Source organism: Microcebus murinus, chromosome 13 (genome assembly GCF_040939455.1).
Source record: "Microcebus murinus isolate Inina chromosome 13, M.murinus_Inina_mat1.0, whole genome shotgun sequence".
NCBI lineage: Eukaryota > Metazoa > Chordata > Mammalia > Primates > Cheirogaleidae > Microcebus > Microcebus murinus.
Window position 1 is genome coordinate 8977374 of NC_134116.1, and position 23576 is coordinate 9000949.

The window sequence follows — 23576 nt, forward strand, 5'->3', positions numbered from 1 at the left end:
TGTACCTGGGATTGGCTCTTGCTTCCCCAGGCAACTCAAGAAAGCTCCAGCCTACTGGGGGATTTTTGATTCAACGTCAAGGATATGTGCACTGCTTTTGTTCTCTGTGTTTTTTTTTTTTCCTTTTTTTTTTTCAATGTAATCAAGATGTTTGTAAAAAGACTCTTTTTTTTTTTTTTTTTTTTTTTGAGACAGAGTCTCACTTTCTTGCCCAGGCTAGAGTGAGTGCCGTGGCGTCAGCCTGGCTCACAGCAACCTCAATCTCCTGGGCTCAGCGATCCTACTGCCTCAGCCTCCCTAGTAGCTGGGACTACAGGCATGCGCCACCATGCCCGGCTAATTTTTTTTTTGTATATATATTTTTAGTTGGTCAATTAATTTCTTTCTATATTTTGGTAGAGACGGGGTCTTGCTCAGGCTGATTTTGAACTCCTGACCTCGAGCAATCCGCCCGCCTCGGCCTCCCAGAGTGCTAGGATTACAGGCGTGAGCCACCGCGCCCGGCCTGTTCTCTGTTGTTACATAGCAGATTCCGACTGTCTTACAGTTAGACCTTTCTAAAGTTTCAGGCTAACAAATTATTACAAAGAAATAATAAGCATGATTTGCTTTATTATTGTTTAAATAGGGCAGAACAGCGCGTTATCACCCCTGACGCCAATAACTCAGTAGGCAGAGATGCTAGCCCTACTTTGCTGAAGAGGAAATTAAGGTTACCCAGAGTCACGCAGTTAGAAAGCTGTCGAATAGAGCTCTAATAACCTATGTATTCTCATTATTGTTCAGTCTTTTTTCATGAAAAGACAGATGATGTCACTTACATCCTTAAAAATCTTTAATAAATTGCTTTCACCTAAAATCTAAAGAAAGAAGGAAGTAGGAAAGGGGGCAGGGAGGGAGGAAGGAAGATAAGAAAGAAGGAGGGAAGGAAGGAAGGAGGGAAGGAGAGGAGAGAAGGAGGGAAGGGAGGAAGGCGGGAAGGAGAGAAGGAGAGAAGGAGGGAGGGAGGGTAAGAGAGAAAGAAGAAGGGAAGGAAAGAGGAAAGGAAGGGAGAGAGAAGGGAAGGAATGAAGGAGAGAAGAGAGAGGGAAGGAAGGAAGAAGGAGATAAAGAAAGGGGAAGGAAAAAAAGAAAGGGAAAGGGGGGAGGAAAGATGGAAGGAGGGCACGTCTGGCTTTTCAGCACTGTTTCCAGGCTGGTCTTTACTTGAAGCTTCCTAGCTCTCTCCCCAGACATGATTTCCCCCGTCCCTTGACACAGGCACTCAGACCACACTACAGACAATGGGTGTTCATCCTAACGCACCATATTGGCTCATATTTTAGTTCTGGGGTCCACTCATTCCCTCTGCCTGGAATGTGCTCTCCCCTCACTTATGCTCAAGGACCTGACCAGTGGAAGGAAGCTGAGTCAGGACTTTGGTCAGGTCACATGCTGTGAGCCCTCATCACATTCATGGGGCACAGCCTGCGCTCTCCAAAAATAAAGATGTGTGAAGACTCATAGGGAGAAAATGCTGGATAGATAGAATATAGGCAAAATGATCAGAGCTTTGAAAACCAAACAGAACATTTTATATTTAAATGATCCAGTGAGCCGTGGTCACTCCTGACTACCTGGTACATAAAAAACAAACAGATAGACCTTTAGTCAAGCTAGCATGCACAAGAATAGCCACAAAAGTGAGAAAGAAGTCAGGTTGATTTGAACTGTTTTAGCCCTTGACAATGAGTAAGTACTGAACAGGCTGAAACTGAAAGAATAGCTATTCAATTTGGTCAACTCTCAAGATATAGACAGTCACCTGCTCTTATTTATTTTTAAGCTATGTTAGTTTTTCATTCTTTTATTCAGTTATTTATTGAGTGCCTACTATGTCCAAGACACTCTCTAAATGCTAGAGCTAAATAATGAATAGACTGGTAGCTCGGAGCTTACCTCCCAGGAAGGGGGATTAACAAAGCCACTGCACGCGCAAGTGGACTCGCAGCTGGGTGGAAAACCTAATGGGTGGAAAACTTTGGTGGGTCAAGTCCATGAGATCAAATTCAAGCTCAGGGAAGGATGAGGGGAAGAAGAGGTTGTGTAGAAAGGCAACCTCCACACAACGTGTGCAGACCCTGAAGCCGGGAAGAGCTCACCTTTTTCAAGGAACCAGGTAGTAGCATCCTGACGCGATAGTGTGTTGTGGCCTGGGAGACCGGCGCCATGAGGGGTTGAGATGCTGCATTCTCAGTGCAACGGGGCTTACTCAAGGGCCCGAGCGGGGATGGTCTTATATGTGGGGGTAACTGGCTCAGCCCTCTGAGATACTTTGCTGACTCTCGGCATGGATACTTGATGCTGGCTTCCCTCATAACTGATGTTTCTCTCATTAATAACTGATACATCTTAAGTTGTAGTGAAAACCTTCAGTTTTGCTATTAAAGTTTAAAAATATTTCCATATTTCCAATCGGCAGGTTAAGCTGTAGCCAAGATACATTTTAACATGTGTCATACAAGTTAGGCTTCAATCCTTACATTATCTGCTAAGTTTTTATTTTATTTTTTAATCTTAGAACCATAGGCCTACTTAAAGGTGGCTCTGGACTGGAACAAGGGAGTCAGTGGGTCCTTCTCAATACCAGACGCAGGAATTAATGGTCAACGTGATACTTATCCGTGCTGCCCTCGCAATAATTACCATCCCCGAGCGTTTATTATGTGCGATTCCCTGCTAGTTGCGGCACTTGATCTAGCTCTTGTTTTCATAACAATCCTGAAGCGTTGTCACTCTTACGCCTATTTTTGCCTATTTTTGAGATGAGGTCATTGAGGCTTGGGAGGTTAATCTCCTCGCAAACATTTCACAACCAGTCGGCGCTGCAGCTGGATCCAGACCAAGGCCCGGGGCCTCCACTGTCCACCCACGCTCGTTCCTTCCCGCTCAGCTCCTGCATGTGAAGTTTTCCCTCCTGTGTCACTTGCTGATGTCAAGGATAAGGCAGCTTCTTTTCTGTGCCTTTTTATCACCCATGCCTCGGTGTTAATGAACTGGGAACAGCAGGTTGAAAATCTGTGGAACAGCTGCAACAGCACTGCCACATCGATACGCACATCCTGCTTGGGTTCTCCCCCATTCGTGCTAACCAAGGGAGTCCTGGCTTACGGAACTATGTGTCAGCCTCTGCTCATAAACACCCTTACTCCCGGTTAGATCCAAACATGTAAAAACGTCTGTGCTCCAACTTGTTCATTTCTGCATCTAAACCCATTGAGGGTCAAAGGCAGAAACTGTTGATAATTTGATTTTGCTGTAAAGTGGCAGCTTAGTGCACGCAGGGTTGCAAAGTACCCTTTTCACTCCATGCTTCAGCATGGAAGGGGCCACAGTAACAAAACAAAGGACACCGGCATTAACTCTGAAGAGGTCTAGGTTAAAAAGTGCATACACACGGTGCATACTTTATGGAGAGTTTCAGGAATAACACAGAGCAAACAAGGTCATCAAGCCTGCTCATGTTTCCAAGTGGCTACCATCGGGGTTCTGAGAATGAAGAAAAGTCACACCAAAAGAAAATATTTGAGGCTCTCGGTGAATTGAAGCAAACAAGTAGGAAGTGGGTACTGTAAAATCCTGTAATATGTAATATGAAAGGAGTGTCCAAGGCATTTCTTGTATGTCTGCATGCGGTGAAATGAGTGGTTGTGTGGTTCATGCTTTGGTCAGGCGCACCGTGACACCAGTTGGTTTGAACACCTGCGGTATTTTCTTTAAGCCTATGAGCAGGGCTTCTCCGTGACCTCTGCCTGGTGCTGTTCTCACAGGTATGGGGGAAATGAATCACAGCAGGATCTGACTCAAAGAAAAAGTCTTGGCCTTCACATTAAGATGTGATTATTAAATACAAGCATGAAGTGCAGGCACATTTATGGTGAGTTTTACTCTGGTGAGAGAGTTCTAGCAAATCTCTCAATGTTAGTACAAAAAAAAATTTAGTTGTCCTGTGCTAGTGTGTATGTAACTAAAATACCACTCTGGGTGGGTGTGATTCTTTTAAAACTCTGGCTCTGGAGAGGAGGTGACTTTACTCACCCCCTCCAAGAACAATCAGCAGTGTCTGGGGACATTGTTAGTTGTCACAGTAGAGGCCAGGGATGCTGTGAAGGGTCCTATGAGGACACACCCAAGAATTACAGTATCTGGTGCCCAATGTCTAGAGCGCTGAGGTTGAGAAACCCTGTTTTAAAACATAAATCGGATCATGTCATTCATGTCATGTCCCCGCTCAAGCCTCTCTGCTGGTCTCTTACTTGATTCAGATTAAGATCCAAAGGCTTCCTGAGGCTGAGAGGACCCTCCGAGACCTGCCCGCTGCCCATCTGCCTGTCCCTGCCCACGCCTCACTCGGTCCCCGCCTGGCCCCATCAGCCTCCCTCCTCCTCCCGGGCCAGGCAAGGGTGGCAGCCCTGCATGTTGTTCAGGTCTCAGTCCCAACCTCCACCCGCAGGAAGGCCTCCAGATCACCTCCTGAAAAAGATCACCCCTCTCCCCACACCAGGTCAGTTTCTGTCCCCACTCTCTGCTTCAGCATTCTACATAGTCCTTCCCACTGCACGGCGTTACATCTCAATCTTTGTGTACTTTTTGTCTCCTTCCTTGGGAATGTTGGCACCAGGATTCAAATAGGACATCTGTTGTATTCCTAGTGGCTAGAACGGTGTCTGGCATATAGAAGGTGCTCAATAAATATTGGTTGGAAAAAATGAATGAACAATATGTGAACTGTAACAACACTGCTACACAAATTGTGTTTTCTAAAAGGAACTACACTTTTTCTAACTGTTAAATAGCCGACAAGTTTACTAAACGAACAATTTGTGGTGAAACCATGCACCACAGTAATAATTTCTCCCCATTCACGTGAGATTATTGGAAACGCATGAAAGGATTTTCGTAATTATACCTTTGAGCTCCAGTCTTTACTTATTTAAAATCATAAGGTAAGGAAAAGATCTCATTGCATGAGGTGAACATTTCTATTATTCAAAGGACCAGAGCTGTTTGTTTTCTACCTCAGCCTGTTAACTTGTTGGAGAAAAGACATAGATGTTTGAAATCGATTCCAGACCCCTGGTTTGCGAATTCATATATTTCACCCTGTACTGCCAATTATCGATATATCAAGATCGATACATATTTAGATTTTTAAAATCTTACTTTAATTGCTTTACAGTCTTTAATATTAGGAAATTAAAACCACCTGGGTAAGTGCCGTCTTGCATTTTGTGTGCTGCAGATCACTCTGGCTGCTGGGGGTGGGCAGAGAGGGGTGACCAGGAGTGTAGTGGGTGGGGTTCCATGCACTAACACCCCAACTTCCCCAGGCCCATTCCAGGCCCAGGGAGAGACTCAAACAATGTATGGACAGTTAGCCTTTTGTAAGTTTTTATTTTTTTATTTTTTTTTATTTTGGCATATTATGGCGGTACAGATTTTAAGGTTTCAATAAATGCCCCTCCCCCCCACAAGTCTGAGTTTCCAGCATGACCATCCCCCAGATGGTGCACATCTCACTCATTATGTATGTATATACCCGCCCCCTCCCCCTCCCACCTGCCCAATACCCTATTACTGTAGTACCTATGTGTCCACTTAGGTGCTGCTCAGTTAATACCAGTTTGCTGGTGAGTATATGTGGTGCTTGTTTTTCCATTCTTGGGATACTTCGCTTAGTAGTATGGGTTCCAGCTTTTGTAAGGTTTTTGAAGTGCATACTGTGCTTTGATTTATTTCCTCATTTTAAATAAATGTTGACTTCATGCCCTAAATGTTCACTTGTTAAAATTATTGTTTCTCTTAAAGAAGCTTACCTCTCCCCTAGTCTATGCCTGCCATCTCTCCGTATGACAACACCCTCACCCCTGAGGAATTCGTACTCACCGGGAGGAGAACAGGTATGAAGTCGCTGGATAGGACCGCAAGGCAGCGGCACCTCTGGCTATGCTGAGAGTGTTGTGGGAAAAACCTAACTACACACATAGTAACAAAGCCATTTCACAAGTTTGCCCTGACATGAGAGGTGCAAGTGAGTAAGTTTTCGTTGGGGATGTGTCTGGGAGAGAAACAGACAGGATTTTGTTGGGGGAGGGGAGGGTGGGGTGGCAGCTGAGGAGGGGGCCTTCTTGGTGGGGAAGGACAAAAAGACTCTGCCGGGGGAGAAAAGCTGCTTAGTGGGGAGACAGAAATGACTCTGAGTAAGTCTGGGGCAGCTTGAGAAACTGGAGGAGCATGGTGGGTGGTCCAGATAAGGAAGGACTGGCTCTGAGTCAACAGCTACTAGGAACCGGGCATAAGGCAGGGTGCTTGGTCCACGCCTGGGAAAGCAGAGAGATGTCCCTGAGCTTGGAGGTCACTCTGGGGAACATGGGAGCTGAACTTAGAAGACGGAAAGAGTCGGGAGTGACTTGTATTCCTCCTCCGAACTGAGAGAGTTCTCCACTGATCCAACCAGTATTCAAGTCCTGCAAGGTCCAACTTTACAGGAAAATCTACCTTAGAGCTTTAAGAAATATGCATCTAAAAGAAATGATGCCTCAGAGACTTACACTCTAGAGGGGCGATAGGGCACAGGGATTTGGGGAACAATCTGGTTAGTGCGAGAAGGAAAGGCACAGATGACTGTGCATCTATGCTGGGGAAAATGTAGGAATGAACAACCTGGAGTAGTTAGTCACTGTGGGGGTCTCATCCTGTGAAGCACTGATGGCTTTATTTACTTGTTGAGGCCTTTGACACTTAAAAGGAAAGCGCAGATGAGAGGGACAACTGCGTGCATTCTAAGGGGTGCCTTTTCCCAGGGTTCACTCAGAGAGCGGGTGCCTTTGAGGTGCCGTCAAGGCCGGTGGTAAGGCAGCCAGTGGCCAGGGCCTGAAAGGGAAACTATGCCAAATGCTCCAGGAATTCACAGGGAGACCTGGGTGGGCTGGAGCAGCCAGGTGGGCCTTTGTTGTGTAGGCAGGAGGAAACAACAGTGGATTCTGAAGTATGGACAGAATGTGGAAGGGCATGCAGGAAGGGAGACGTGTGAAGGCAGCCTCAGCACTGACTACATCCCAGCGGGAGGGGCGAGGGGAGGGGGCTCTGCCCACAGCTCCGCCAGCCAGTGGGGGCAGGTGGGGGCAGGCAGCAGCGGGGGTTCCTGAGGCATCACAGGAGTGGGTTCCAGCAAGTGTTTTCAGTAAGGCCGTGATATGAGGAAGAAAGTATTTTTTAAAAAAATATTAATCTAGCAAAAAAAAAAAAAAGCATAGAGCTGGATTTAGCTTTAAGGAGAGATTAGAAGCAGAAAAGCAGTGTGGGTTTAGACAGGGGAAGGGAGAATGGAATGGGACGGTCAGGGAGGAAGCTGTTAACAGTCCCTGTGAGCTGGGACACCGGAGTTAAGTCTGGACCCGACTGCACTGTTGCTGTTTGGAGGAGGAGCCACATGCCTGAAGAGGGGGCTGAACTTGAGCTTGTGCCTACTGACCTTAAAGTGACAGCCACATGCCCAAAGGTCTATGAGAGACTGAAAAATCTCTCAGTAAGGAGGATTTCTTCTAGGAAAAGAGACATTCCCAGAGCGAGGCGGCAGAATGGGGAAAACTGGTGGGCACGGAGAGGCAGGTGCAGGCTGGGAGGAGGGAGGAAGGAGGATGGGGGTGCGGTGGTGAGGGAGGGCTGTGCAGGGCGGGGGCGGTGGGGGGAGGCTGATGGTATCACATGCTGCAGAAAGGTCAAGGAGAGTGAGAACAAAATGAGCCATGGAATGTTGTTTCAGGAAGAATGCTTAAAAACATCATTTCTCTCTTAGGTACCTTAACTTGAGATAGTTTTAGAGTGTATTTTGGAATCATCTCAGAGAGGATCCAGGTTTAAGCAATGCAGGAGAAAAACAAACTATAGCTGTTTGGCTGACTTAATACTGAGAGTGCTATGTAAGGCATGAAAAATGTGAAAATACATTTTAAACTCATTACTCATACTGGCTATAATTCACTCTGCAACTCTATAGGAAAATTCCTCCTTAGTGAGGCTGGTGCCTGCAGGGAATGTGCTCGTTTTTTCCGACTTGGCGTTAAGGAAAAGTACAAATGCAGAGAGAGGTGCCTGGCGCGCTCCCACCGCTTCTCAAGTTCTTGTTCTTAAAATTTAGAAGTTATAGCTCCACAGCACTGGCAGATACACAGAGAAGGTGCATAATTAAATGTGGATAGAATCACTTAGACCTGAAATTGGCATCGGCTTGTGTTAAACCTAATCTACTTTTCGTTACAAGGGGTAACTCCTTTTAAATCTCTGATTTCCCCGAAATCTTACATTACTGCACATGAGGGAGAAATACAAATGAGAGCTTAGGCATCACTCCTGAGGCTACCTGAAATCCACTATAAGGAGCTTCTAGGAAGTGAGATTTTTTTCTTTTGTGTGATAGCGTAAGTCAAACAATTGGCTTACTGCCTGTCAGAAAGACAAATATCGAGTGTAAAGAATCCCATGGACACAGCGGCTGGCCCAGAACTCAAGAAGAGAGATTGCAGGTGTGGAGATACGTAGACAGGAGCGGAGTGGAATAGCACTAAAGGGGAGATGTGTACACTCATGAAGGTTACACACCGAATTTATGTATGTTTTGAGCAGCACAATTCTAACCGACCCGAAACCACGTGACAGGTTTTATCATCCGTTTGCTAACAGTTGCAGAAATGTGTCCAGAGAGGGCTTTCCTGTCTCCCAGAGATGGAGAAACTGGGAGCAGAACGTTAGCTTCCTGTGACACATCGGTGACACACGATATGTTAATTACTTAAGAAACAAAAAAAAAATGTAACATTGTGGTCCTCAGAAAGATGAATGTGTGGAGAAGTCACAATTGCCGGACATTGCCTGACCACTTTAAAGGTCTCAAGTTGGGCCACCAGCAGCCCTTCCTACTTTTCAATAACCCCTCATGAAATCGCCACTCTTGAGTAGATCAAAATTCCTCTCAAACTTATAAGTATTCTTGTGTGGCCTGAAGTGCCACAAATACTTCTTCTCTGGGTTCAGTGGGGTGGGATGGAAATGTCTGCTTGTCCCCTGCTCCTCTCTTGCTACCAACTCCCCTGCCAAGTCTGAGGAGATGGTTTGTGCTGGAAAACACCAACTGCAGGAGGAAACAGTGATGTCTTCAACAACATATGTGCTGAGCAAGAGAAGAGCGCATTGATAGTAAAGCTAAAAAATGACTGTCAGTAGAAATAAGGTTTTCAGTACCCAAAAACGCACAGAAAATTAAGTTGTGCCAATTTTCTTTTAAATTTAACTCACTGAATCCTTTTTTGCCCATTTATTCTGTCCCTGCCATAAAGGGGGAAAAAATCACTTCAATTCCTTTCCTTCCCTTGAACTCGAATAGCTCCCTTTACATAATTAGCTGAGTATGCAATACCTAAGCAGCAAGCCTGGCCAGCAGCCCCACACCCCATGCGTAGTTTCATAGGTCATGGGGTTATTTTTATTGCTGTTATTTTTACATTTCCTCACTGCCAGGTGGTAATGTAAATCCAGGAGTCTTGAAACCCAATGTGTGGCCAAGCTGCCCTGTTGGCGTCAGCAACACATGCTTTTGTTTAGGTAAATGGTTTCTCTCCACTTTGCCCAGTAAGAGAGGTGAGAGGATAATGCCCCTGCTCTTGTGCTGGGAGGATCTAGTGTTCATCACACCTATGGTCTGGCGGGGAAGCTAGTAATGTCTGCCATCTGAAAAACACAAATAAAACAAAGCAAAACAACCCCCAAAATATCATAGGTCAGTCAGAAAGAGCAAGCAAAAAAAAAATCATAGCAGTGGTGGATGTTGAGGTCTTCTAGAAGCCCTTGTTCAGAATTAATTACAAATATATTCATCTAAAGTATCTAATAACCAACAAGACACAGACCAGGACCAGTCAGGACATACACAGGCCATAGACTTAGGCTGTCTTTTGATGTCAACATCTAACCAAGAAGAAACGTGGCAGGCTGGGGTCAGCCCACCCAAGGTGGTGGGGTAGACTTGGGGACCTTCAGAGCTTAGGACAGGGCCCTGTCCACACTGGTATAGAGATATTTCCACATTTTATCAAGAGTATGGTGGAGCCTGTGGACACCAGCTAAAGAACAGCCCACCTGCCCACACCGGCTGGCTAACAGCCAGCAGCTCTGAGACCTGAAAGAATAAATTAAAAATCTATGTAGATTCAACTTATGGTCAAAATTCTCGACAAGCCACATGGGTTGTTTCTTTGATAGCCTTACCGGTTGTGTCTTCCACTAGTGCTACATTGGTTGGAGTTATTCATTCTTTGTGTCTCCAAATCACATGCTCAATTCCCTCAACCTGCTGCAGGAATTTATCACGGAGCAGATGCCAGTCGCCCGGCAAGGATGACAGACTGGGACACTGCAGGGAAAGACTAAACCTAAGTCTCAGACGGAGCCGCACTTCACCCAGGACCACCGGGAGAGACCCCAGCATGGCCAGCCAGGTGGCAGAATGCCCTTCTCACATGGCTCAGCAAACAATCACTTCTGATTAGTCGTTTTTAAAATATATATGTTCACATATAAATGAATATGGAAATAGCAAGATGAAAAATCTATCCTTTCCGCTTAGTTTGGCAGAGTTACTCCAAAACAGAATCTATTATGCCCTTTTAAAAATCTTTTTAATGCGCAGTATAAGGAGGGCGCTGGCGTCTGGCGTGAGGAGTGGACGTCCTCTTGTCCTGACTCTTCCTGCCGATTTAACGTCCTCTCCTTTCATCTCTCGTAAAAATTCTCCCCGCTAGCCCAGTGTTTCAAAGGACGTATTTGTGGGCTGGGAAATCAATTTAATGGGTCACGACAAGCATTTAAAAGTGAAAGAGAATAGAATACTTTGAGTAAAAATGCAGGATTTAAAAAGCATTAAGGCTAAGCACGCTTTGTGTCTTCGTGTGAGCTGTGATCCTCACTCCTTGGATGCATGGGGTTTCTCAAGTTTCCCTGCTATGAGCAGGTTATGAGCAGAGCCCACATTTCATTTTTAAAATCGATACAACTTATACAATGCTTGGTACCAAATAGATTATCAATACATTTTTTGAATAAATGAATGAAGTGTGTCCTTCGTATTTCATGATTTTTCCAAATCTCTTTGAAATCTTGAGGAAAATAGCTAATGGTAATATGAAATATTATCATTTTACCTGAGGTTAACCTCCAATATTTTAAATCCTGAAAAGAACTACATATCTCGAGGCATGTCATAGGATAATTTTATTACCTGATAAAAGGAACATATTTTTCTGAAATCATTGCAGAAGGTTCCTAAGGCGTATTGAGTCCCCACAGAAATGGAAATGCATTCCGATTAGCAGCTGGACCACATCACTGGGTTCTCTAATGATCATCAGATTAAAAAGACATTTTTATGATCCCACAGCCCCATATATAAAGCACAGAGCCTCTTTCCTGTGTCACTATTCCCAACCTCTAAATTAGAGATGATTTCAAGCCTGGGTAAGCGAGTGGCGGAGACCCCCCACTAAGCTGCAGCTACATCAGTAAAATGAACGTTAACAATTGGAGTTTTACTGTCTGGTATGACAAATAAGTGATTCAGCCATATCTCTGCTTGTGCTAAGGTTTATGTGCAAGCAGGGCATGGTGAGAAGGAACTGTCACAGCACAGACAGTGAGCTGATGTCTCTGAAATGGAGCAACTGCAGCTTATGTTTCACTTAAGGACTGAAATAATATCTATTGAAAATCTAAGGAGACTTTGTTTCTAGCAATACATGAAAGTAGTTAAATACCAAGAGACAGAGTCAATGCAATTCTCATGAAAATTTAAGAAATATACTCTTTGGCCCTATAGCATCTGTTCCTGGGCATTGCTAATTTGCTTGAGAAAGGATGTGCGAACTGGCAGAGGCATGATGGGCCACCCTACTTAAAACTGGTTGTTTGCACTCCTATATGACCCCTTCCAGCAAGTAATCCCACCTGAGAATTCCAGCAAACAGATGCGACCTCAGCAAGTAACTTAATAGCTCCGAGCTTTGATTTGGTTTTTTTGTGACACGGAAAAGCCTGTACAGAGACGACTTTTAGCCATTGCTTTGCTCAAATCTTTTCATTCTCATCTAGTTCTTTCCGGATTGTTCATATTTCCACATAAAAGGAAAATAATGAAACCAAAATCTAAAACACACATATTGTCCTAGGAAATACACTGATAAACCAATTGTGCTTATGCCAGTTCTTCCTTTCTTTAAGGTGGACATTTCTTTTGTAAGATTACACTTAATTGTGAGCCATAGTTTTGGGTATGAAGAAGCTCTTTTGAAGGTTTTTAGGGACTCTGGGTAATGCACAAGTTCTCAAGTGTCCCGGTACAGTTAGTGTTCCATCGTAAATCAGTGTAAGCCGGGGTTCTAGCTCATGTCTGACCTTGTTGGGGCTCTGCATAGTTTAGAGTCTAGTCATGTGTGTGGGGAGAAAAGTGAATCATATTGTTGATTGTCTTATTATAGTTAACATGTATTATTAAATTGCAAATGACCAATGATTGCCAATATTCAGGATCTAAGTGTGAAAACTGAAGATTTCAAGGAGAAACCAGGGAGGGTAGAAACCAGCAGAGGCCTGAGAAGCTGTGCTGTGTAGACAGCAGCGGACTGTGCTGACACACGGAATGAGCAGTGGGTGAAATGACATGGCGTACAGTCACTCTCGATGGTGTGAAATTGTCTAGGCTAATCTGGAGATGAATCATAAAAACGATTCAAGTCAGTCATAAAGAGCCCAGACACTGGTAGGTAATTAAGAAATAGGTTTTCTCTTCCAGTGCTCTTCAGGGGAGCGAGAGCATGGCACCTGCCCAGCCCCACTTTAGGAAACATTCTGTGCACCATGTCGCTTCTGAACATTTCTTCACAAAAGGAAGAAAACCCCAGGATATTGTATTATGTGGCAATAATGAGATGCAGATAGTCAGGAAGGTCTTTATTAACTTGCTTAAGGAGAGCTGCTGAGTGGCTCAGAGGATAAAGCACTGCATTTCTCTTCTGAGCCCCCAGTGGGAGTTTAATTTGCAATCCAGTGTGGAGACATACAATACACAATAGCTGCTCGCTTTAATGGGTTGATAGCATGAAAAATATTTACTGGTTATGAAAGATAATCCACTTCTGAAAAGACTGCCTTATTTTCAGAATTTCAGGTACAATAGCTTCTTCCCCCGCTGACGTGCATTATAGAGCATCCCGGTCGCAAGGGCTTCTTTGCGGTGCTAGGCTCATCTAAAACCCGATGAACTATTTATGCTCTGCACACATCTCTGGTCTGACTGACACACTAGCTGCTATAGATTTACAGCTAATATGTTCAGCTAATTTCCCAAGACAATTCATATAATTCAAAGGGTAACTTTTTGATCAGATTGATCTAAATATTTAATTGCCATAACCTCTGCTTGGTTTTGCTCCTGGGTTTCAAAGAAGAATGAGTGGCACGACCTAGTGGGAGTACCACAGTTGTGAGACCAGTGAGTTCCATACTCTCCCAACAAATATCTATCGAGGGGCTATGAGGAGAGGTAGACCTGACACCAGGTCTTTATTCAGTCATGTTTCTGACTTTGCCATTTTCAATATCTCTATATTTCTATGTTCACATAATTTAGAAAAGCATGAATTTCTGCCTTTTGTAACAAAGTAGCTGGGGAGACAGAGATGGAGGCTTTTTCGAGTGTCTGTCTTCCCCCTGTTCCATTCATGGTGCTGAAATCAATGCTGGTCATCCGCACAATTGTTAGCACCGTCCCGGTGCAAAGCGACAGCCACTACCCATTCGATTCCTGGGGGGACCTGAGCAGGCATCCACATCCCACAAGGAGACTGAGGTGCATAGCTCCGGCAAGAGTCAAATGCTTCCTGAAAACAGATGCTTCAACACTTCCAAATGAATATAATTTTGCCGAGTTTGTTTTCAGTGATTAGGAACTCGTTCCCAAACAAAACCTAAAGGGGGCCAAGAAAAGGGACATAGAGAATGAAGAAACGATAGTTTTTTGAATGCTAGGAATAATCCCAATCCAACTGTGTGTGCTGTGGTCCTGGATCCTACAGAGGACAATTCATGGGCAGGTGAGTAGACAGGATTTTCTAGAGAAGCTGAGAGAAGGAAGAGTAGGCGGAGAGGCACAGGAAGAAGGTTCTCTCAGTGTAAACACTGACGTTCCCAGCAACATTGACAATGGGGCTAAAAGGTTTCACCTGCCTGCGTCTCACATGTTTTCCTGGTAATGAGTCTGTATTTAACTTCAGAAGGAAACTACTTCCTCAGACACAGACTTTGTATCATTGTTTTAATTGTTTTCGGAGACAAAGAATGGCATAATAGAAAGAATCCAAGGTTTGGGAGAAAGGAGATGTGTTTGACTCCTGACTTGGAGACAGATTAATTTTTGTGATTATGGGAAAATCACTTAATCCCTCAAAGTCTGGGATTGCTCATTAGTAAATAGGGATGGTAACACCTGCTTCCCTGGCCTCACAGGGAAGAACCCAGGGGGAGAGAAGAGACATCAGGGTGCCTGGTCCACAGGAGACAGCCACTTACAAATATTAGCCATTAATATTCTGAGCAGAATACCATTAACACATCACACTGTACCTCTGAGCATTCCCCATCATTTGCATGAATACCAGGAATAGCTGCTCTCTTTTTTGTTCAGATTCCTCTTCCATGGGCTCTTTGCATTCTTTGTAGGAGAGAGCCTAAGAGTTAACACTGAATTCCCCCCTACAGAAGAGAAACAGTGGGGATCATTCAGGGCCTCATCAGGAAGCAGATAGGGAGCTTCCAGGTAGAAAGCCTATCCTGCTTAATTCCCTGCAAGTCAAGTAGTGTTTTCCTTCTCTTTCTTCCTCAAAATTCATGGTGGTATTCTAAAAGGACCACATACCTTGAACTTGCAAGTCTCACCATGCATTCACCTGCCTGCACCCCCAACTTCTGCTTCTGCAGGGCTCCACCCACCCATCACCTCCTTCTATCACTCTTCCTGCCCTCCTGCCAGCTCTCAAGAAAGGCCTTTCTGGCCTCTCTCAGGCATTAATGACTCCTTTTCCTGGCTATGGAGCTCAAGAGTGTGCACATCTGCTGCACTGGCCTCACTTCCCCCAAGTCATGGACATTTTCTGAGAATCTGATGATGTTTATAGGAAGCCTCTCCCCAAACCAGTTGCATGCATGCCCTTGGGGTTCATGGGCCACAGGAGCTCAACTGTGGATCCATGAGTGGTTTATGACCCCCTGTTAAAGCTTCTCTCCTTCTGCTGGGATTTCTTTTACTGCAATGGGGTGTACCTTCTGCCTCCTATATGGTCTATGAGAAGGCAGAGGCAATGCTTGATTTATTTATTAATTTTCTGGATTCTCAGTAGCAAGCCCCGTGCTTACATTAAGTTAATGCACATATGACTAGGAGTCAGCTCTGCAAGTTACTGCAAGTCTGGTTTATAGGTCCCTGGTTGCACAATTTCCCTGTATGAATTCTTGGGTATTTATAGAGAGAAAGAATAAGTTGTGAAAAAAATGTTACAAACATTCACAACAAATATTATATTACATATTAAAAAATCTTACCAATTAATGTAGGGGACAAAGAGCTTTGTGCTCATAACATGGGTAAGTTTGGTTACTGATCAATTTATTAAAATTCAAAGCCCATTTTTAAGTATGGATCAAAGAATTTTTTTCTGCTAGACATTTGGAGAATTTGAAACAATGAAATGTACAGCTGCAAGTCCCAGGCTCAGAAACTCTTGATGCCTGCAGGGAGGCCAAGAAACTAGTAAAACAAACAAACAAAAAACCTCCTTTACTCCCAGATAGAAGTATTTTCCTCATGTAAAAGCTTGGGTTTATTGGCATAGCAAAGGAAGACACTTCCCGTAGCTCCTCCTTGCTTAATGTCCACTTAGTGATAAATGGAGAACTTCCTTCGCTGGGGATGTTAATCTGGTTTCCCCAAAGGACCTACCTACTCATTTAGAAAATGCGGACAATTTAGTGTTGATTGAAAATGGTTCCAGAATGCAGAGGAATGGCCTTGCTGTTACAGGACGTAGACTTTAGTGTTATACAAGAATGCAGACAGCAACAGACCAGCAAGGAGAATCATGCATCAGTAAACTATGTGCTTGCTCTGTCCATTATTTTTAACATTTTCATGAGCCCTCGGGCCCTCTCACCGCCACCACCACCCTCCCCAAACACAAAAATAAATCACCGTGGCGAGAAATCAACTAGGGGAGTAAAAAAGATTAACTGTTTTGGACAGGATAAAGTAGTATGAGACCTGCATACAGGCAAGAAGCCTGTGGACTGTTAGTCTCTGCGACCCATCATTGGATGTCGAGATTTGCATAAGGCAGACTAATTTCTCATGCTGCAATCTCATTTGAATGTGTCAGAGATTAAATGACGATAATGTTGAAACTTCTGTTTCAAACATTAGGAACAGAGGATGGCCACTCACACACACTGTCCTTGAGCACCACTAATTTCTGTCAGTAACTGCATAGTATTTCAGTCATTCTAAAGCACTCTGCTTCTTATTACCAAACTGTGTGTATGGAACCGCACTTAATTTGATCTGGAAGCATCTAAACCTCACAAAATATTGATTTAAGATGCGATTGTATTTCTTTGTGGTCTTTGATCATTCGTAGTTGGTTCTATTTGAATATGATGTCTAGAAATCCACTTTTTATTTTATTTTTACAGTAGAAATGGTTGCCTACACAAGGTGTTTATGCCAATGGCTGCCACTGAAGCCAAAATGGAAGAACTAACAGGTCACGTTGTTTTGGTGGAATGCTAACCCCTGGGAATATTCCTGTTAGTAGCCTGAAAAACGATGCCGTGATTTCTAGAGTCAGGTCTCTTGTCACAAATAGCAGTCTCATGTTGGTGAAGACTGAAATGGATTGACTGATCCGTACTAATTAAAGTGACAAGAATATATTTTTTTCCCCAAAAGGAAAATCTAGATAAAACATTTATAAATATGTATTAATAAAATCATTTGACATTGGCATGCACTTCACAATAATCCAGTGCTAGAGGAGGGAACTGGACAGGAGGAGAGAGGAAATTAGGATTGGCCTCGAAGATAGTTCATTAACCTGTTTTCTCCACTTTTGTGTATGTTTGGAAATTTCCACAGGTAAACTTAAAAAAAATTTCTTTTTTAAACAAATGATCTTATGGAATAAAAATATCTTTTATTTATTGTAAAAATTTGTTTATATAACTAACTCTTGACTTCCAAACTCAAAATATTCTTATTCAGGATGTTTATGTAATCAAAAAATAGTTTAAATGAACGGTAATTTCCATTTGGCTTAAGTTGTTCTTATTAGGTAAAAATGCCGCAAGGGCTAGATCTATCAAATAAATTTATATGTCAAAATTCTCTTTTTAAGGTAATGTTACAAAAAAAACTATTCCATAAATACCTAATATATGTAAAGAAATAGTGAACATTATAATTTTTTGATTACATTATTTTAAGTACCTACATAATAATTTATAAGCTAAGGTTAGTATCAGGGAGTAATGAAACTGAATTTTTTAAAAAAATATCCTATGACTTAGAATTTTCTTTAATTCAGCCCAGCTATCTTTCACATTTTTCTCCAGATTTCTGAGATATACTGCATCTTATTAATACCCTATCATCTTGATCTTTTTCAGTGAGTGGAGAATAGCTCCTGTTATTTCATATTATTCTGGATAAACTCAACCAGACACTGAGATGCTGTTCAGAGCGATGGAGCACCCTAGTGGCCAGAACAAGCCAAAGACTCACACCATTCACCATTAAAATTAGGGCTCTCGTTTTTTTTTTTTAACCAAGCAACTAGAAATATTAACATAATAATATTAGTCTTATTATAATATCATATTATTTTTTGTGAATTAATGGTATATTTATATCTAGAAAGGCATAAACAATTAAACATTTAGTCAATCTTAATTTTAAAGGCCAAGTGGCCTGGATACTATATTCCAGAACTGTATACATACTAGCAATCTATAAAGTACATGTTTGGCATTCTTGAGTTTAAACCCTATGATTCTTACTTTTTGCATCTCAGTGAGCAAATACTAATTTTTTAAACCCTTGTCCTACAGCTGTTTTCCCTCTGCTATCCAAGGCAGCATTGCTTAGTTAAGAGACAGAACTACTGTATTAAAGTTATGTTATTTCTCTCATAAGCAGATCAGCCTTGAGCAAGTTGATTGATCTCTCTATGCCTCAGTTTTCCCACCTGTAAAATGGGGATAAGAGTAGCAGATCTGTAGTAGGCTTGTGAGAATTAAATAGGTTATTCAGACCATGCCTGGAACACAGTAAACACCGCAACCCCTTGCTGCCAATATTGTTCTTATCAGACTGCAGTCATATCTGTCTGTATAATCATATATTTTCTGTATGTGTGTCCTTGACTTTTAGAATCTGAGCTATTTTGTATTCCTCAAATTGCATATTCAAGAATCTATAGAAAGCAAATTGTTTTGAGGGTAGTAATGGAGTAGAATTATACACAAAAGAACCTTACTTTCTATGCACAACCCACTGTGCATTATAGTACGTTGTATTTTAACTGGAAATACCTACAGCAGGAAATTAATAGGCAATTTAATCTCCTCAAGGTCACTGTCCAAAGAGGCAAGGGGAACACTTGGAACCCTTCTGCAAAATCTGCAGACCAATTTCCCCCTATCAAAATTGTACAAACAAAATGAACTGTAATCAATTTAGGTGCCTTGAAGGTAAATGAGCCATCCACTGGATTATTTGGTAAGAATAATCCAGGTGAATATAAAAATGTCTTTAAATATAAAGAGGGTAAAATAGAAGATTTAAAACTATAAAGGTAAGAAATCCCAAGACTCGAGTAAGTCACAAATTACAGCCATTCAATTCATTCAGAAGAAAGTGGATTCCTGACCTCAGGATCAAACTGTGTAAGCCTTAATAATCACGTAAGCAGCTCCGGTGCTTAGCACCAGCATTGAATATTTTTCTTCCCTATCTTATCTTTAACCTCTTTTACATTCTGAAAGAATGACCTGTACTATCCCATGAGAACATGTCATGCAAACTTGTCAACTTTTTTCCTTCATCACAGACCATAAATTATTATGCAGTTCTCAACTGTGTATTTGGAACTCCCATAATCTGGTGCATGGTGATGACCTCGTCCCATATTGCTAAGTTTTCCCTTATTTCGGCTACTGTGTGCCGGTGGCAGAACTTGCCAATTCATGTATTTATGAGAAAGTCATAAATGACTCAATCCAATCTTTTCAAACGAAAAAGTATTTTGCAAAAGCCCACAGTAAAAAAAATACATGTCTTGTAATTTTGGACTTGAACTAACAATATTGTGCTTGAGATTTTGATATGTGTTCCCAAATACTGGTTAATGGAACCATAGCAAAATATAATTAGCAAATTTGCGCACCATGCCTGGCAGCCTCAGTGCAATTCTCACTATCCTCTGAGTCCCAGACTTTGGGATTTCCAAATGATGAAGGACTGTCTAGAAATTCATTAACTTTATTTCCTTGAATAGAGTCTAGAAGAATTCAGTCAATTCCAATCTATAGTAAAAATGAGGTTTATGAGGTTTTAATAAACTTTAGGTTCAAAAAGCAAATATTAATTTGTTCATTTAATGATTTTCTCTTATCCATTTTGTTCCTCAGACTGAAACACAAATTGTCAAATTCAAACATTCTGCTATTTACAAGTACAATTTCATTTATTAATGGCCTATAACTAAGAAAAAATTGTTAGCTAAACAAACAATTAGCTTATTTGTCTAAAGAATAAATAGGGAGTAGGTTATTCATTCATTTGCTGAGGATTCATAGCCTTGACCTACTTTTCTTTTGTTTAGATTGCTTTCTAGATTCTCTAGTTTTTGTAACTGAAGTAAGTTTCTTAGTCAAATAATGAAAGCTAACATGTTTATATATTTTCTGCTAGAGAAGGAGCAGGTAATGCATGTGTAAAATGTTACTGTACCATAAATCAAAATCTTTTCCCAATCCTACCACTTGACCCTAAGGAAGATATTTAACCTCTCCACCCTGAAGTTTCCTGCCTACAAAATAAGGATGTTAACAGTGGCAGTCTACCCTGGAGGGAAGCAGGGGATCTAACGGTGCCATGGCATTAAGGGACTGGTTATTTTCCTTAACAAGAAGATGCTTTACATTAATGTATTTCTTCCCCAAAATACAGACCCATTGGAAACATATTTTGATTTTGTATAAAAGCCTTAACATTTTTGGAAAATGACTACATTTTTGTGATTATTAAGAAAAGCTATGCAAACGCAGTACGTTCAGTGCAAAGGCAACCTTATCTGGATGAAGTATCATGTGGTTAGCTAATTAAAAGAAATTAGCAAAAATGTCTTAATGAGTTTTTTTTTTCCCTAGCTACAGCCTGCTTTTATAGGAACACAAAATAAATGCTTTTTAATGCAGGCTACAACAGCACATCCCTAAGCTCACTTGAGCGTACTGCCATTCACAAACCAAGCCATGGGCTGAGTTGCTCCACGAGAAAACACAGATATAAAAGAACTGAGTTAGAAAGTTCCTTGGGTAGCACATGCACAGAAGAAAAACAATTCATTCAAAACCATGCACAGGTGAGTGGTATCAAGCGTAAGGTAGTAACTGAGTATGTAATCATCCCAGATGCCACCAGGCAGAGTGAGACAGATGGCAAATAGAATACTGGAAGGTTAATGAGGAGCTGTAAATCAAATGGAAATCAGCAATACAATGTCACAAAAAGTACCATTTTCATGTGATCAGGAAGTATTATTAGGAAAAAAATCAGTAGATTAAATTTAACCTTGCTATGTATATTTATCAAGTTATAATTTATTAAATCCAATTTTAGCACTAAACATTTCTATATCATGAGCCTTTAATGTCTTATTCTGCAACATGGAAATATTAATTTCCACCTCCTTGGCCACACTGGTTGCACAAGATCTTTAAAAGTTGATATCTGTTCTGAACGACCACTGCAACCATCTCAAACTTTTAAAATATTATATATATGACTTCATGTACACACATATGTACAAGCACATGCATACATGCGGAAGGGAGATACATTTTTACTCTGCTTACCTTCAGCTTCCCTAATTTTTCTTCCTGCTGCAGATTTCCGAAGCACGCTCCTTCCAGAGTTGAAGAGGCTGGTTAGCTCGTCCAGGGGGCTGGTGAGAGGCCTGGAGTTGGGCGGGCTGTAGGGCGCGGGGGAGGAGGAGCTGGAGCTCGCCTTCCTGGCCACCTTCACGGGGGAATAGGGGATCTTGGAGAAGGTGCTGCATGGACCACCCACTGGGGCCGAGTTTGGCTTTTGGTGGATTTTGGACACATCTGCATTTGCCGTTGCTTTTCCTGTATGCACCACAACCGTCTCTGGCGGGAACGCGAAATGCGAGGACGGCAGGTAGGAGGCCGGAGGCGGCCCAGGAGGCGGCGGCGGCGGAGGCGGTGTGGGCGGTGGGGAGGCTCTGCTGGGCCCATTAAATGTCCTCAAGCCGGGGGACGCGGGCCTGCCACCGTCCCCCTCTGGGATTTTGGAGTACTGCGGCGACAAGGGGCTGGAGCCCTCGGGCTGCACAGGGTATTTGAGGTTGGTCTCCAGAACGGGCAACTTTTTCACCTCCAGGGGTGTCAGAGGCGACTCGTCCGAGGCCGGGGAGCAGGTGGCGGGCGTCGGGGGGAACACCAGCAGCGGCGGCCGGTGCGGCAGCAGGTTGGGGAAAGGCGCCGGGATGTCGCACGCGTCCCCGGGGAGCCCGGCGGCCAGGCCGCTGGGCGCCGCGTCCTCGAAGGGCGCGAGTCTCCGCCTCTCGGGCCACAGGGGCGGCGACGCGGACGCGCAGCACACGGTGCCCGGGCCGCCGCCGTCCTCGGGCGGGAAGAACTTCATCTCCTCGTACACTGCCTCGCCCTGGTCGGGGCTGTCGGGCTCGGGGCCGCCGGGCCGCCCCGCGTGGCCCACCATCTCAATGTACACCGGCTCGCCCTCGTCGTCGTCCGCCGGCTGCGCGGCAGGGCGCGCGGCGCGCCGGGTCCCCGCGGCCAGGGAGGCCCCCTGCGCGGCCGCGGGGCCTGGGATTTCCTCGTAGGAGCCGCTCAGCTTGGTGTCCGGGCTGCGCTTGGGCTTCCGAGGAGGAATCTTCTTCATGGTGCTGTAGTCATCGCTGTGCGGCCTGGGCCGGGTCAGAGCTGCAAGGAGAGAGGGGCGCGGCGCGTGAGGGGACCCGGGCTGCAAGGCGCCCAGGCATGCACCCCTCGCCCGGGGACCCGCCAAACCTCCCCCTCCCGGGACCACCGAGGAGAGAGGTGGCGTGTCATCGTGGAGCTGGGGATGACGCCCCCAACTCCACCAGGAGGAGGAGGTCAGGTGGAACGCGGCCTGCCGGCCGCTACAGAGGGCAGCACCTGGACCACGTGCATGCCTAGGACCTGACTCAGGTGCGAAGGCAGGATTGGTGGAACGGTCCTCCTTATTTAGACTTGGAAGATAGAAACCCTGGAGAGCAACCAACTTATAGCTGGTCGGCGGCATGCAGAAGCTTCCTGTAGGAAATGAGTAAGCTCAATTATTTAAATGATATAAAGGGGCAGAACTAAAACCAACAAAACACTTAACACGGATGGAGAGATTTAAAAAAAAAAAAGAATTTTGTTAAAATGTTACCAAGGAAAGGTTTTACATCGATCAGTATATCTGAATCCGTAACAGAGACACATATGTAACAGGGAAATCAAGGGTATAACATTTCAGTACGAACTTCTTAATTGAAAAAAATTACTTAAGTGGAAACTTCTCAGGTTGAAAAAAGAGGCAATATTCAGAAAAAAAAAAGAATAAGCCTAATATTATCAGAGGAGCTGATTTTGAAGGAGGCAGAAAAAAACCACTTAAATATGAGTCTAAAACATTTATTAAAAGTTAAGTCAAATAAAGAAATTCTAAAATTTACTATAAATTATAATGTTTTAACAAATTTCTCTAACAGAGATGTCAATTTTAGAATGCATACATAAAGTTTCACTGAAATATCAAAACTCAAAAGTCTTGAATAATTTTACTAATTTGGAAGAATTCTTGAGTATAAGCACATCTAATTCTGTTGAGTTCCCAGTTGTTTTAGGCAGCTATATTTCTCCCTATGACTGCACAATATGACTCTGTATCCAGTTTTGGGTGGAAAATAAAGTATAATCATTAAAAGCTTTGGAATCAGATAGATCTAGAATCAAATCTCATCATGAACTTTTATTCATTTGATATCATTCAGTCACATGCATCGAACACAGTATTTATGGAGATAAATACTGAATAAGGAGAAAAAGCTCTCTGCCTTGCTATACTCTAGTGGGAGCAGACAACAAGAAAAGGAAATACAACAGATGAGTGA

The 23576-nt window shown here is 43.2% G+C and overlaps 1 protein-coding gene across 2 annotated transcripts in view; it reads right to left on the reverse strand.

The window, feature by feature from the left end:
• MYO16 (myosin XVI) overlaps nucleotides 1-23576 on the reverse strand; it is a 610163-nt gene that overhangs the window by 40650 nt on the left and 545937 nt on the right. For both annotated transcript variants that reach the window (XM_012751938.3, XM_012751933.2), the window contains exon 32: nucleotides 21268-22377. In XM_012751938.3, the coding sequence (XP_012607392.2) occupies nucleotides 21268-22377 (1110 nt within the window). The remainder of the gene's footprint in view (nucleotides 1-21267; nucleotides 22378-23576) is intronic.